Source organism: Symsagittifera roscoffensis, chromosome 4 (assembly GCF_963678635.1).
Source record: "Symsagittifera roscoffensis chromosome 4, txSymRosc1.1, whole genome shotgun sequence".
Lineage (NCBI taxonomy): Eukaryota > Metazoa > Xenacoelomorpha > Acoela > Convolutidae > Symsagittifera > Symsagittifera roscoffensis.
Window position 1 is genome coordinate 23084089 of NC_087065.1, and position 14820 is coordinate 23098908.

Below are 14820 nucleotides of genomic sequence, written 5' to 3' on the forward strand. Positions count from 1 at the left end.
AAAACCCGCGTCCGTTTCTATTAGGCAGTTTTCAATTATTGTGAAGAACAAAGTTGTGTATGCACGTTCTAGGGACAGTTTTATGTTTCAGGGGATCTTGTCTAGATACTAGTGCTAGATTTGAAACCGATCAGCAACTTCACCAGGGTAGTCCCAAAGTTCGCACATTGTTAACGGATCATGTACATGGGAAAATAAAGAACAGTTTGAGCAATTGATGGAAGTGTCTTAAAATATCGACAAGCAGCTGTCTATCCGACATCTATCCGGATATTATTTTCTAAAGAAAGCTTTTAATTCAGTGCTGCAATGATTTTGTTTTCGTCGAAGCTGATTTTGTTCTCGGCCGCAGTTTTTTTTTTCAAACTAATATGAAGATCGATCCATCTTTTGTTGACAAGTTGGTACCAGAAAACCTTTGGTATAAGAAGACATCCATCCGGATCTATACGTAGCTCCAGAAAACCTTTCCGGTAGCTTGTTAGTCAAGCAGCTGATGTTCTGCAAAAGAGGAGATATTATCAAGGACCAGGATCTTGGTCCTTTGGTAAAATAGTTTTGTTCAATTGGCAAATTTAATGTTTTCGATCCCCTTAGTCTATGTGGTGATGATAGTGGCAATGGAAGTATCACTCGAAAACGAAAGATTCCAAACATCCAGTACAAGAGATGGTTTAAGTATGGTTGGACGGCTGAGGGAGCCCTTGTTTCCTCTGTCTCATTTTAGACTTGTTATTTGTTAACTCATCAAGAGTATCATGTCCTTTGAGATGTGATTTTCATTCTAGTGTTGTAAGAGCAAATAGAAAACTGGATGTCTTGCAGCAGGGTTCAGTGATCCACAGAGTCAAATGCCGTACTGAGATTAATTGCAATCAGTAGCGTTCTGTTGGATGACCGGAGTTGGTTTCGAGCATTTTATGTCCGTATATTTTTAATTTAGTTTTGTAGTAGTGGAAATGTTCAACAAAACTCCTTCCATCAGTTTCGCATTTGAAGGTAACAGTGTGATCGGCTTTTAACTTTTCGCCTTCCTGTTTGTTTTGCAATGTTTAGGGAGCTGGAAAATTGCTTTAACCTTCCAAATGATCGGTGAAATCAATTACATGTTGACAATTTTTTTGTGGCAAAAAGACCCCCTCCGCCAAAGTGGTGAAACTTATTCGGTGCTTTGGGGCCAGAGCTCAGTGCTTTTCTTTTCTTTTTTGGCTCTTACTTTCCATCATTAAACGTGCTGCGTGTTGATTGCCTTAGTGGAGGTTACCTTAGGGTTGCTTTGTGGTGCTTCTGGTTTCCTGTATGATCAACTCTACGTGTCATTAATGAAACCAGAAGCATGTTATAACAAATCAACCCTACGGCAAATATTTTACAGTCCTGCCAGTTGGTGCCTTATACCAGAATGATTGGACATGTAGATTACTCAGTTCTTCTCTTAACTGAAAGCCTTTGAATAATACATTTCACATTTTTTCGATGCAACTAATCCAATTTGAGAAAACAGGATTAATAGGTATATTTTACATCCCACTAAAAACAAACTCAAACTTCAAAACAATTTTTAACGTAAGTCATTCATATTTTTGGCCTAAATTGCACATTTGTTATAGGAGAGCTAATTTATCAGATGGATTCGAACTTAAAAGTTCAAACAGCTATGAAAATTTGGGCGATAGATAACTGTCTTCGCTTCATTCATTGACAATTAAATTTTAAAACTGTTTTGCTACTCCTCTCTTAGATCATGTCAACTAACCGAATAGAACTGCGTGTCCTCCAACCCAAACTCTACAAACTGTTCAGCTATCTGATTGGGTCTCATGACCAGGTTGAACTCGTCCATATACTTCTTTGGGTCACGCATCTTTCTGTACGAAACCAACATTTGAAATCATATTAAATTGAAATTCCTTTCGAGCACAGATGCCGAAATTTATTTTTAAAAAAGCGCACTACCAAAAACTGTTAGCTTTATTAGGCAAAACGCTCATCCTACCTGCTGTAAAGCGTGCACAAAGGACTCATAAGTCCATAATGCAATACAGTCTGAAGAGATGCAAGAGCCGATTGCAGCTTGGCAATTGGTTCCAACTCAGCGATGAAGGTCTCCACTCTAACATCGCAACTCGCTGCTCCCTCACACCGAAAGAGGTATCCATACAGAGCCATAATTGCCTTGCGTTCTTCTATTTTGTTCAGCAACATCAACAGGGAGAAAAGCGTGGACAAAAGATCCAAGAAATAGAAGGCCACGTCGAATAATGACTAAAAAGTAAACTGTTAACTTCTCAGATAGTCTTTTAAAACCAAATAATGTTACAACTTACAAAATTGACGACAAGCCAAGTCCTTACAAGTTCCAATGCTGCATTTGCATCCGTCTAAAAATCAAACCCATGAATTTTAAAACAATTTCGCGTTTTGCTTTCGAATACTTGTGTACAAACCATGAACGTGTGAACATCAGTAAAAGTTTGTTGAAAAGGCTGAAGTTCACCCATGATTTTCCTGCTGTGGTCTCTTTCTCGGAGAATTTGAAAATCTTTCTACAACAAAAGAGATTGGATGAGGCGACGCAATTCCTTTACAAGAGTTATGATTTAATCACATCAGCAGCTAGAGCAGAGTAGGTAAAGAACGAGTGTTCTAATTGAATGATTATTTCAACGTATAGAAAAACAACGTGACCTCGAAGCATCGGCTTTTAGGCAATACTAACGTGGTAACTTACTGATTTGCTGTCGATTGACTGTGGGAATGGGAATTTTTTCACTAAGTTCTTTATGGCCGAATCAAATTGTGAATCGAACAGAAAAGATAACTGAGTGGCACCGGGATTTTCTCCTGAAGGTTGGGCTTTCAACTTTTCATAGCGCGCCCTTGAGCTCCCGAGCATCTAAATATCGATTTTCCATCATTCTAATTCGTATATAGAATATCGTTGAAAAAAAAAGATTTAAGTATTGCAATAACCTTGCGCAGATGATAAACTCTTGCAAGCAAACCCTTTCCATGAGTAGTCAGAAGAATAAGTTGTTCAGCCAACTTCTGATGATAATAAGTATTCTGATTCATTACTAGTATCTGCAAAAACACTTAATTTTAAGAAGAAAATTCTTAAATGAGTGCTTAACAGCCCAATTGAGCTCTCTTCTCTAATAACTTAGGTTGAAGGAATAACCTCCGAGATTGCAAGATTGGGACTTATGACATGGCAGTCAGAATAATTGAAAAAATTCCAAATTTTTAAGAGTCCAAGTTGCTACTAAAACTCAGGCGGCAAATACGAGCAGGCGGCAAATACTTTTTCATACGAGCATAGAAAAAAGTTAGAAAAACTGTCCGAGAGACAAGATAAACCTCTTGGGGGGAGAAATGAGCGATCAGTTAAGGTACTTGATAATATTGAACTGCCTGAATGGGTATATGAAGTGCTATCAATGGGCCCCAAGCATCCAATTAGAGACAAATTTAACGAAACACATTTTTTGGCGGATATCGACATTTTCCTCTCACAATTGAAAAATCAAAAAACATCTGGTGAAACGTTATGTGAAATGGAAGCCGCGCCAAAGGCATATGCAAAAAACGTACGGCAAACCCCAAGAGACAAAGCCGTTGAAAAAACGACGAAATATCTCAAGGATAATGGGTTGCTGGCTGTGCCTTTTGATAAGGGGGTTGGTTTTTGCATAATGAGGAAACAAACATATGAATCAAAGCTGGAATCCTTGTTGCAATCTGCTCAGTTTGTGAAAAAAGATGCAACCACTGATGAGGTGATACTGAAAATTGAGAAAGAACTTAACAAAGAGTTACTAGCCATGAACAAAAGAGACGAGATAAGTGATCAGTTATATTCTAAGATACGATCAACAGGGGGGCAACCCGCCCGTTTGTACGGTTTAGCTAAGGTACACAAGGATGAGACACCCCAACGACCTGTACTATCACTTCCCGGCAGCTCGTATGAGAATCTTAACAAAATGCTTGCGAAGTTTTTTGACAACATCGATGGAGCAAATATAGAAACCAATACTAAAGAGGCTAGAGAAAAAATAGAAAACATTGCTCTAGATCCGGATGAAACCATAATATCTCTTGATGTGAAAAGTTTGTACACCAACGTTCCCCTGAAGGAGGCAATTGAAATTGCTTTACAGAAGCTGTACAGCCAGGAGTCTCCTCCTGAAATTCAAAGAGCAACCATGAAAAGGCTTTTGAATATGGCGGTCAGCAAAGTATATTTCAAGTGTAATGATTCATGGTATGTACAAGTTGATGGTTTAGCAATGGGCGCGTCCCTCGCTGTAATTCTGGCAAACTTATGGCTGAAAGAATACGAATTTGCTCTACGACAACAAATACCGGTGGGAACGGGGGTACAGCAAATTAATGACAAAAACGGCTTGTGCCCATGTTGCAGCAGGAAAGTCACATATAGATCAAAGGGGGTTGAATGCGAGAGTTGCCGAAACTGGTATCATCTAAGACGCGGAAAAATATCCGATGACGTATACGCATCAATAACCGAGATAGTCTGGTACTGTGAAAGCTGCTGCCGAGCTAAGAACAAGAAGAAGGATACTCCCCAGGTGAAATTGTTCCTCAGGTATGTGGATGACATTGTTAGAACAGTCAGAGGGGAGCCGAGTTGTCTTCTCGATACCGCCAATTCTCTTCATCCAAATTTGCAGTTCACTCTAGAGAAAACTAATTCGGAGGGGAATTTGCCGTTCCTGGATTTGAACATAAATATATCGCAGGATAGGCGTGTAACTTGCAGTTGGTATCAAAAACCAACAGATACAGGGACTATACTGAACTATAGAAGCTGCGCCCCAACTCAGTATAAGCGTAGTGTTATCCAAGGCACTGTACACAGGGTTTTTAGGAGTACATCTAGCTGGGAGCAATTTGATAAGGCTATGGAACTAATAGGGCGCAATGGCTGACAAATCAGTACCCTGAAAATTGGTCCGCCAAGGTGGCTTCAGACGCCTTGTGCAAGATCATCGAGGGTAAAGGCAAGCCCCTGGATAGTGACAGGGGTTTGTCAGTTCAATCACCAAAGGATGAAAAGCCCCCAACGCTGATGGTGCAATATAGAGGTAACCAGAGCCAATATTTTGCTAACAGGTTACGAAAATTAACGAACGTTCAAGTGGTTTTCACCACAAGAAAACTACAATCATGTTTACCATCACTGAAGTCAGCATTTTCTAATGACCTCAAGTCAAGAGTGGTTTATAAACTGTCATGTAGTGGATGCACTTCCACCTATGTCGGACAAACTGTTCGACATTTGACCACTAGAATTGAGGAACATAAGAAAGCAGACTCACCGGTAGGCCTCCACCTTCAGCAATGCCAACTTGAGGGAAATAGCGCAGATCTTAGTTGGGAAATTATAGATAGGTCAAACAACCAAACAAAATTGCTAACACTAGAGGCAATACATATCAGGAAAGAGAAACCGGGCTTGAACACGCGCGATGAGTTTAGGAGCAAGGAGTTAACACTGAAAATTTAGTCCCAAAATATTTTTGGTTTTTTATTCAAAACGTACATGTCTAAATCGAAATTATGACTCAGAAACTTCCAGACAAATTAATTTTAAAATGTTTAATTAATTTTAGAGGTTAAAAGTATTTTAATCTTAATAGTAATTTAGAGGTCAACTGTGATTGGCTAATTTTTTATCATGATGGTTTAGAACCAAATTGTATGTGATTTATTGTAAATAACATTTGTAAATTGATGTTTTATCGTCATTTAGAGTAGTTTATTGTAAAAATCCTGACGATGCACATAGTTGCGAAAACGTTTGAAATTTACTTTTTAGCAAAAATTTCTTCTTTTTAAATAGTGTTAATAAACTTATTAAATAGTGTTTTTCATGTTAAATGTCTGTAATCTTGTGTGGAAGGCCCTCAATGGAGGGATTTTAGAGACAAGATTTTGAATGTCTTTTGCAAGTAGAACACAAAATAGCAAACGATCCAGATACCATATCTTCAAGACTTCTCCAACCAGACAACTCCTAATTGCTGATTCCCAGGCCAGACATCTTCGAGCAGGAAACTTGAAGGTCTTGTCACTACCCGGTGCCAGTGTAAGACACTTTTACAATTATCTGCCTCCTCATGATCTGTTCGACCTCGTCATTTTTTTTGTCGAAGGAAACGATCTGTATAACTACATCCGACCGACTTTAAACCCAGCTACCCAAGTAGCCGACGACATTGTTGACTTAGCAAATTTCCTTTGTGAACGAGCTTCCAACGTATTCGTCATCGGTGTACCGGAGCGTGACGAAAACAAAACGAGATCAAAATCTGTAAACGATCTCTTCTCGCCAAAGCCGAAAGGAAATCTAACAAGAAGGTCGAGGTCAAGTAGAAATTCAGAAACTTGGCGAATTTTATCACGGGTAACAGATATTTTACGAACGATCACTACCATCTAAACGAAGACGGTCTGAACAACCTGAAAAATCTCATCGAGGGGAAAATTCTGTATAAGAAGTACTCGAAGCATTTGAACGACAACGGACACTTTACTGAACAAGAGTGCCCCACCAACAACTGTCAGTGCACCTGCAGAAATTGGTAGCTCATGTATACATCAATCTTTTTTTTCTATCCTTATCTTAACGTATCCGTTACAGACTAACTTAATCTACCAAAGGTCCCTTCAGGGGCTCACAGGTAGATTTTGTTAGTTGTCTCCACTGGTTTAATCTTTCCAAAAGTCCCCTCAGGGGCCACCGGCTAAGTTTAAATCAATCTGTGTTTAAGTTCTCCACCCCAATTCTAACGAACTATCCAATTGCCCCAATCGAACTCAAGCAAGTGAAATCACGCGTGACAATTGCGCTACGTGCAACAGGAAAGTTAAAAAAGACAATAAATTCGTTTGTTGCATTTGTAATAAAACACTTCATTTAACAACAGAGTGTACTGAGTTTGAAAAGAATACTATAGAAGTTCTCATAAAACTTAACGACTATCTTATCCACAAAATTAACGACTATCTTATCGACTATCTTGCAAACCAAAAAAACAAGATTTTTTTGTCAATTTTGGAATCAAAGTTGGAAACAAAAATAGACGAAATTCTGAAAAAGTTTCAAAACGAAACAAATAATCAAATGAAAAAACTTCAGGAACAAATGAACACCGATAAAATTGAAAAGACAAATAACATCAATACAAATGTTCAATCGCAAGCAGGGAATTTCGGGACCCGACATTTTTCAAACCCGAAACCCGATTACCCGATAAGCTAAAACCCGAACCCGAACCCGACGGTTTCTTCAAACCCGAACCCGAACCCGACATTCATTTCAAACCCGAAACCCGGCCCGAAACCCGAAAAAAATCTCAAAACCCGATTACCCGAACCGATACCCGACATGCCCGATTTTCAGGTAGATTAAATGGTATGAACGTTGACGCAATAAATTTGATGCGTTTTTAGAGTGTAACTTTCTCTTACAGTGAACAATAAAAATAGCTGTAAAAACAATATTTATGCAATAAATGTGTATTAAAATGGGAATGTATATAGAAAACAAAAAAGTTCAACGGAAATGTAAAGCTGTATTATTATGAAATAGGAACGTACAAGTACGTATTAAACGCATTCCTCGGTGAGTTTCAAGAACACGTTGCGTGTAAAATTCTCCGTTTTAAGTCGCGATTGAATATCCTATGAAAGTAAAAAACCTCAAACAAAAGAAGAATTGGGAAAGTTTTTGTCGAAACCGAAAGAAGCAAACAAAAGTCGGGTTTTAGAAATCCGACATAATTGAATACCCGAACCCGAACCCGAACCCGAAAATTTGTTGAACCCGAAACCCGACCCGAAACCCGAAATTTGTCTCAAAACCCGAAAACCCGACCCGATACCCGAAAACCCGAACCCGAACCCGAAATGCCTGATCGCAAGTCATAAACGTGAAAAAAGATACCAAAACATACAAACAATCCTTAGGAAAAGTGAATCTTGGAAAATCAGTTTCAATTCCCGAAAAAACTACGCTAGGAGTATATATACGAGATATACCAGAATCAAGCTCAAGATCGGCTGATGATAGATTACATGCTGATTTAGCCGAAGTAGAAAAGCTTCTTGAATATCTCAACGTCGAATATAAAAAACTTACTAAAGCGCAAAGACTCGGTAAATATGACGCAAGTAAACAACAATCAAGAACACTCCTGATAAATACTGAAAATCCAATCAGCCGAAACCTTATACTGAGGATGGCACACAAGCTTAAAGATTACCATCCCTATCAAAAACCCGTCTATGTAAGTCTTGAACTAAATAGTACGGATACTAAAAAGCAAAACGAATGCCTCAAAAAGCGTAGAGAGTTAATCGAAAGTGATGAAAATCAATTAACCTCCAAAGATATTCGGGTAAAAAACCTGATAATTGAGATAATGGAAAACAAAAAGTGGATACCATTAGAAAAAGCACTAACGGCGATGAGACAAGTGACTCAGAAACCGAAAAATGACTAGCAACAATCTCAATTATGACTTTTAATACTCGAGGCTTAGTAGATATAAACAGTAGAACAAAGTTTTCAAATACGCTAAATACACACGATTACGACATTTTATGCTTAACAGAAACGTGGTTAACTTGTGATATCCCATCAGCAGCCCTTTTCCTAAATAGATATCAGGTATATGGAAAAGACCGAATGACAAATGATGATCGTAAAACAAAACATGGTGGAGTACTAATTGCAATCAAAAACGACATTTTTCACGAACATATCTCATTACAAAATGAACAATCCGATTGTATAACCATCAAAATTAAAACTAAAAAAACAGCGCAATTTTGCTTTGTTGCATATACAATGCTCCGTACCCAAGTGTCTACCAATGGGAAATTAAGGATTTGAAAACCTTATTAGAAAATTTTCAGCTTAAGGCAAAGGAGTGTCAATGTAATCTGATCATTCTAACAGGTGACCTGAATCTATCACAAACAAACTGGTTAACTATGTCATCAAATCTTGATTACGAAAAGCAAATAATTGATGCACTTGTAGAAAGAAACTTCAGTAATCAATCGACTGATCAATTAGACGTCGTCCTAGCCAATAATCCAGCTTCCATGTTCAACTGCGAATATGATTATAGTTTACAAAATGATCTTATGCAAAACGACAAAAATTTTTCCGATCATAAACCAATTGTTACAACCATCGACCTCGAAAAGGAGGAAACGCAATTTGCAGTAACTGATATAAAATACGCTTTGAACAAGGCTGACTGGGACGAACTTAATAAAAGTATCCTCCAGGAACCCTTTCAACCGTATTGCTATAATAATGTAAATGAATTGTTAAAGCAATGGTACGAATGATTGTGGAAAAAAATAGATGAACACATACCAAGAATTACCAAATATAGATCCCAGCTACCCCACTAGATTTCCAATGTTACATCAAATCTAATGAATAAGCTGAAAACAATGAAAAAACGAAAAAGTGTAACTCTTAGCAAATTGATTAAACTCAAACGCCTTGAAAAGCAAATCAAACTTGAATCCGAGAAAGACCTCGCTGGAAATGAAAAATCAGTATTTGAAGGAAGAACGTTTAGTAAAATACAGAAACACTTGAAATGTATACGAAAACCACCCTCAATTCTGCCAACAGTATATTTTGATAAGACAGTAGCTTCAATAAATGTTGAAAAGGCTGAAGTTTTTAATCAATACTTCGCGTCGGTCTTCAGTAAATCTAATATGCAGCCTGGAAATGAACCAAATAACATACTAAACTCAACTAACTACACTGAAGAAGAAATAAGCGACATATTGTTTGAACTTAACCCTGACAAATCAACCGGACCCGATAAAATTGGAAACACACTCTCAAAAAAGCGCCACAAAACCCTGTGTAAATCACTAAAACTGATCTTTCGAGCATGTGTAAGCAAGCAATGTTACCCCAGCTACTGGAAAATATGCCAAATAACACCAATATTCAAAGAGGGCAACAAAGCTGATGTAACCTGCTACCGTCCCATCAGCCTCCTATGTTGTTGCTCAAAACTCCTGGAAAAACTCCTTTTTGATAGAATTTATTGTTTCTTTCATTCAAAATTCCACACTAGTCAATACGGCTTCAGAAAAAGACGATTGGCGACACTGCAACTAATATACTTTCTCGACAAAATATACGAATGCAATGATCTAGAATCTGTCAATGAGTTAAGTTAATCGTTCTTTGTCTCGACTTTGCTAAAGCATTTGACACAGTACCGCATAGTGTGCTAATTAGCAAATAAAAGTCTCTTGGAATTGGTGGAAACATCTTAGGACTTCTAAAATCATACTTAAGCCAACGCAAGCAATACGTGCAAATAAGCGGCGCAAAATCAACCCTAAGAAATTTAACCAGCGGTGTTCCCCAAGGATCAATTCTGGGTCCCCTCCTCTTTCTGCTATTTATTAATGATCTTCCAGAGTGTATGTCCGATATGGACAGTTTCGGGTATGCTGATGATTTCAAAGTAATCGTAACAAATCAAGTAGCGATGAACAAGGCGACCGATAACATCCAAGCCTGGCTTAATACAAATATGATGCTACCAAACACAAAAAAGTCACATACTCTTAACATCAAAGGAAACCTTGAAGCACACTTATGCAATGCCAAACTCACCCCCGTACAATCGCAAGGTGAGCTAGGGCTCATAGTGCAGCAAAACCTAAGTTGCAATGAAAATTGCAAACGCAGATCGAACAAAGCAATGGGCGCCTTATTCCAAATAAAGCGAAATCTAACATCAAATTGTAACTGGAGAATCAAATTGAATGCATACACTGGATACGTTGTCCCAATTGCTGTATATGCTTCTCAGACCTGGTTGCCAAATAAAGGAAATTTAACAGAATTCGAAAAAGTTGAACATCATGCAACAAAATTGATAATAGGTTCTACCTTAAGCTATCGAAATCGTTTAATTAAATTGCATATCCTTCCGTTAAGCCTGTATGTTGAAATGCATGATTTCTTAATTCTTTTATCTATTAAAACAGGTGAAATTGAAGTTGAAAGTTCAATTGAAAAAGAGACAATATGCGATAAAACTCGACAGAGCAATCGAGGTGAATTCAAGTTATCGAAATCGCGACTAAATAAAACCAACGAAAACTTCTTTCGAAGGACGAAATTACTGTACAACTACGTTCTTCGTGTTTATGAAAGTTTCGGGAAATTTCTAAATAAAGCTACTATTCAGAACATTTACCGGAACTTTTTCACTAAACAATACACCGAAGAAAATAAATGTACTTGGTAAGTAATATGCAGATGTGGCAACTGCAATCCTCTCAGTAAAATAAAACTGAACTGGAGATGAATTGAAAAATGGATGAAAACCCTTGAGACTCTCTAAATTCTGTATTATTATGATTATTATTATTATTATGATTATTACTATTATAAACAAGCAAACGATAGTCCCAAGAGCAGAAACCATTGGGCAAAAAACTGATACACGCTCCCCCCCCCACCGCTCGAACTCTATGCCTATCAATTCAATTACGGCATCTGCGATGTCAATTTTTCAGCTGGCATTCTGATTTCGTATCAGTGGGTTCACGATTATTTCAGTTCAAACTTGGGCGCTATCACTGTTAAATTAAAAAAAACTTCTGATTTCATTAGAGCACGCGTGTGACATTCGACCAGAATGGCGGTCAAAATTCATGGCGGTCAAAATGCATGACAGTATGTTGTTTTTAGGTTGTAAATCAAGAAACAACATACTGTTAATCCAAACGTAGCGTTTAAAAAGAGTTTTTTCAAAAAAAAAGATTAATTACGGAGAAAATGTATTAATTCACAGCATCGTATACAATTTTACTACATAATCTCTTACAAATTTAGAGGTTTAGTATGTATTTCATCACATTCAACTTCCCGTTTAGGGTAAAAATAGCTCAGTCCTTTTTTAAATTGTTTCCTTTCTAAGTTGCGACTGCATGGTTAATCGTTTTAAATCCTTTATTCATTGACTTCAAATTCACTGCCTCATCCAGTACTTGTCGATACTTTGCCATCGGTCCATCTCCAGAGTCTTCTAATGCACGTTTGTTCAGACCTTTACTGCTAAACTTATACTTTTGACTTTTTCTATCGTAACAGGAATAGGTTTTACAACACAGGCCTAATATTTCGGTGCATCTGAACTCCTCCTTGAACAATCTTGGTTCTCTCTTGTCATGTTTCTTATGTTTAGAACAGCAAGTACGGGGAAAAAAGTTGTTTTTTGCATCTGCTCTTAAGTCGTCTCGACAGTCCTTGCTTCGCCTTTCAGTCCATTCTGTTCGCTTACTGGGAAGGATACAATCATCTAAATCTTCATCTGCCAAAGCCAAATAGAGGGAATCTGTATCCATTTCTAGTTCTACGAATTTGTTGACATCGCAAAATTTATCGAAAAAGTTATAATACAGCTGCAACATTCTCAACTTGGCATACTGTAGTATAAAGAATCCTACTATAATTGGTTCACGATGCTCTATAGTAGATTTAACAAGTTCCACTTCATGCAAATCTTTAGCTACGATATTAAGTCTCTTGAAGAATTGGTTATTGATAGCTTTGTGGGTTTTTTGGTCTCCAAGATATTTTGTCATTGTATGTTTTCATCTGTCCTTTATTTGATAGCCGTAGGAACTTTTTCCTAGAAGTTTCATCGTTTCGGCTACTACGCCAGATAATGGATTTTCGTCGCCGGCTCGCCTAGAATCAACAACAGACTGAACAAAACTGTTGAAAACTTTATGCGGTGTGTATTGTACAAAAACGATGAGTTTTTTTAAACTGTAGTCCTAGATCCAAGTAAGAGTTGAAAATTGGTGTGATCAGTGTTCCAATGGTCAATTTGAAGCTCGATATCAACATTCTTTGCGGTTGTTTTAACAAATCGTTTTCTTCCGCATATGTCTTCTTATATTGACCAATATCGCTTCTGGAAACATCAATATTTTTGAATATAGATGGTAAATTGGAAAATTCTGCTTTAAGCTCGTCTGGAACACTCAGATCGCATTGCACTTAGCCGAACATTGTTTTCTTTCTAATGTTTTGCACTAGTGAATTGGCAGAAAGAGGTCTTTTGAAGGGAAAGTGAGTTCTAACGTGATTTTTCACGTCTACATTGTTTTTAAAATAATCCCTCCAGCTACACTCCCACATTTCTTCTATAGAGTATCCTTTTTCTCGAATGTAATCTTTTCGAAGCTGATCCATTTCTCTTTTCTTGGTTCCGCTTTTGATATCATCATCAGTTAGGCTCGGTCTAGCTTCTTGACATTGACAAAATGGAAATAACAACCCATTGCTTCCAAGACAGTCTTAGAATGGTCGCAATAACCATCAACACTAAAGCAATCAATTTTTTTCTGTTTTCCTGTAGTGTAGTAACTCTCAATTTTACATTCAGGTCTGGTTGCTTGAAAGTTTGACATGACCATATTTTCAAAAGTTCGAACTCAATTTTGCCTTGCCTTGAATTTTTGTGTTTCTTCATCGTATTCTCATCTCGTATACAAACCTGTGGTCATATCTTGACACATAGAATAAGGATAGAATTGACTAGCGTCAATCCCAACGATTGATTTGCACAAATTTTTTGATTTTCGAATAAAGGATTCAATTGCTACTGCTTTCCTTGTGAAAACAATTGAGGGACCACCGGTCATATCTTCCCGTATTTTTTCAAGCAAGTCACTATTACTCGAAAAGAATGGGTAAAACTTATAGTCGGTTGATTTGTGTAGACAGATATTGGCTAGATTCGGTAGTGTGCAACCGAGCTTTAACATGTCTATCCGATCGTCATGATAAAATTCAATCATTTTCTGCATAGCATCAAGGGTAGGAACAACATCCTTGATGTTATAATACCGCAGAAAATTGCGAAATGTTGTCATCTTTTCCTGTTCCCAGATAGATTTAAGGTAGTTGTAGTTTTCCAATCCCGTAGGTGGTTTGGTGTTGAGACCGAGTTTTTTCAAGGCTTGCTCTTCAGTTATCCCAGTGTTAAGAAGTTTTTGATAATCATCAAACTCTTTATCGAGAAGAATACTAATCTTCAGTTTGCTGTAGAAGTCATCATTCGAGGGTAGTTGTTGTTCATCAAGCTTGTTGGGAGTATCAAACCACTCGTATGGAAAGTATCCTTTCGTCTCACTAGTTTTCTAAGCTTTTAGAAAAGAGTCTAAGGTAGTAGCTCCAACCAAAAAAAAATAATGTCCAGAAGCTGAACATCTCCAAATTTGAAGGAAACAAAGTCGTTTGCTTTCTTGATAACTGAAGGTTCAATTTCTTTTTTGTTGATAAGGTAGGGAATGAGGTATGATTTAATGAGATTTATAACATACCGACCACTGTTGAATCCAAATATTGGTAGAGTATAGGTGTATCTCTCTAGATGTTGCATCAAATCAATCAATTGATTTTTTTGAATCCTGAGAAAGTGAGTGGATGCGTATGTTTCTCCCTCATCCTCGATACATTCGTCTTCGTACTCTCTTGCTTCAATCTTGTTGAAACTAACTCGTTCATTAAGTATGCTGAAAATTGTGTGTAGTCGCTTTTTGATGTTATTTTCAATTTCCAGAAACTTTGATCGCATTTCGGTTTTCTTTTTTTTCGGCTAACAACTCCAAGTTTGCCACAAAGTCAAAAATGAGGGATTGTGGATCTTTGTCACACGAAAGTATGGGTTTGTCAAGCAAATTGGATGAAATTGACACTGATATGGGTTCATG

The 14820-nt window shown here is 37.5% G+C and overlaps 2 protein-coding genes across 2 annotated transcripts in view; one reads left to right on the plus strand and one right to left on the minus strand.

Moving 5' to 3' along the window:
- The window catches only part of LOC134843553 (nck-associated protein 1-like), a gene marked incomplete in the record, with an annotated part of 279419 nt that overhangs the window by 47665 nt on the left and 216934 nt on the right, over positions 1–14820 (minus strand). Inside the window, 6 exon segments of the mRNA XM_063859669.1 lie at positions 1757–1868; positions 1997–2265; positions 2328–2381; positions 2448–2546; positions 2732–2896; positions 2974–3084. Of these exon segments, the coding sequence (XP_063715739.1) occupies positions 1757–1868; positions 1997–2265; positions 2328–2381; positions 2448–2546; positions 2732–2896; positions 2974–3075 (801 nt within the window).
- LOC134843554 (protein disulfide-isomerase A3-like) overlaps positions 5880–14820 on the plus strand; it is a 494465-nt gene continuing 485524 nt past the window's right edge. The window contains exon 1 of the mRNA XM_063859671.1: positions 5880–5889. The gene's annotated coding sequence lies outside the window, so the exon portion shown is untranslated. The remainder of the gene's footprint in view (positions 5890–14820) is intronic.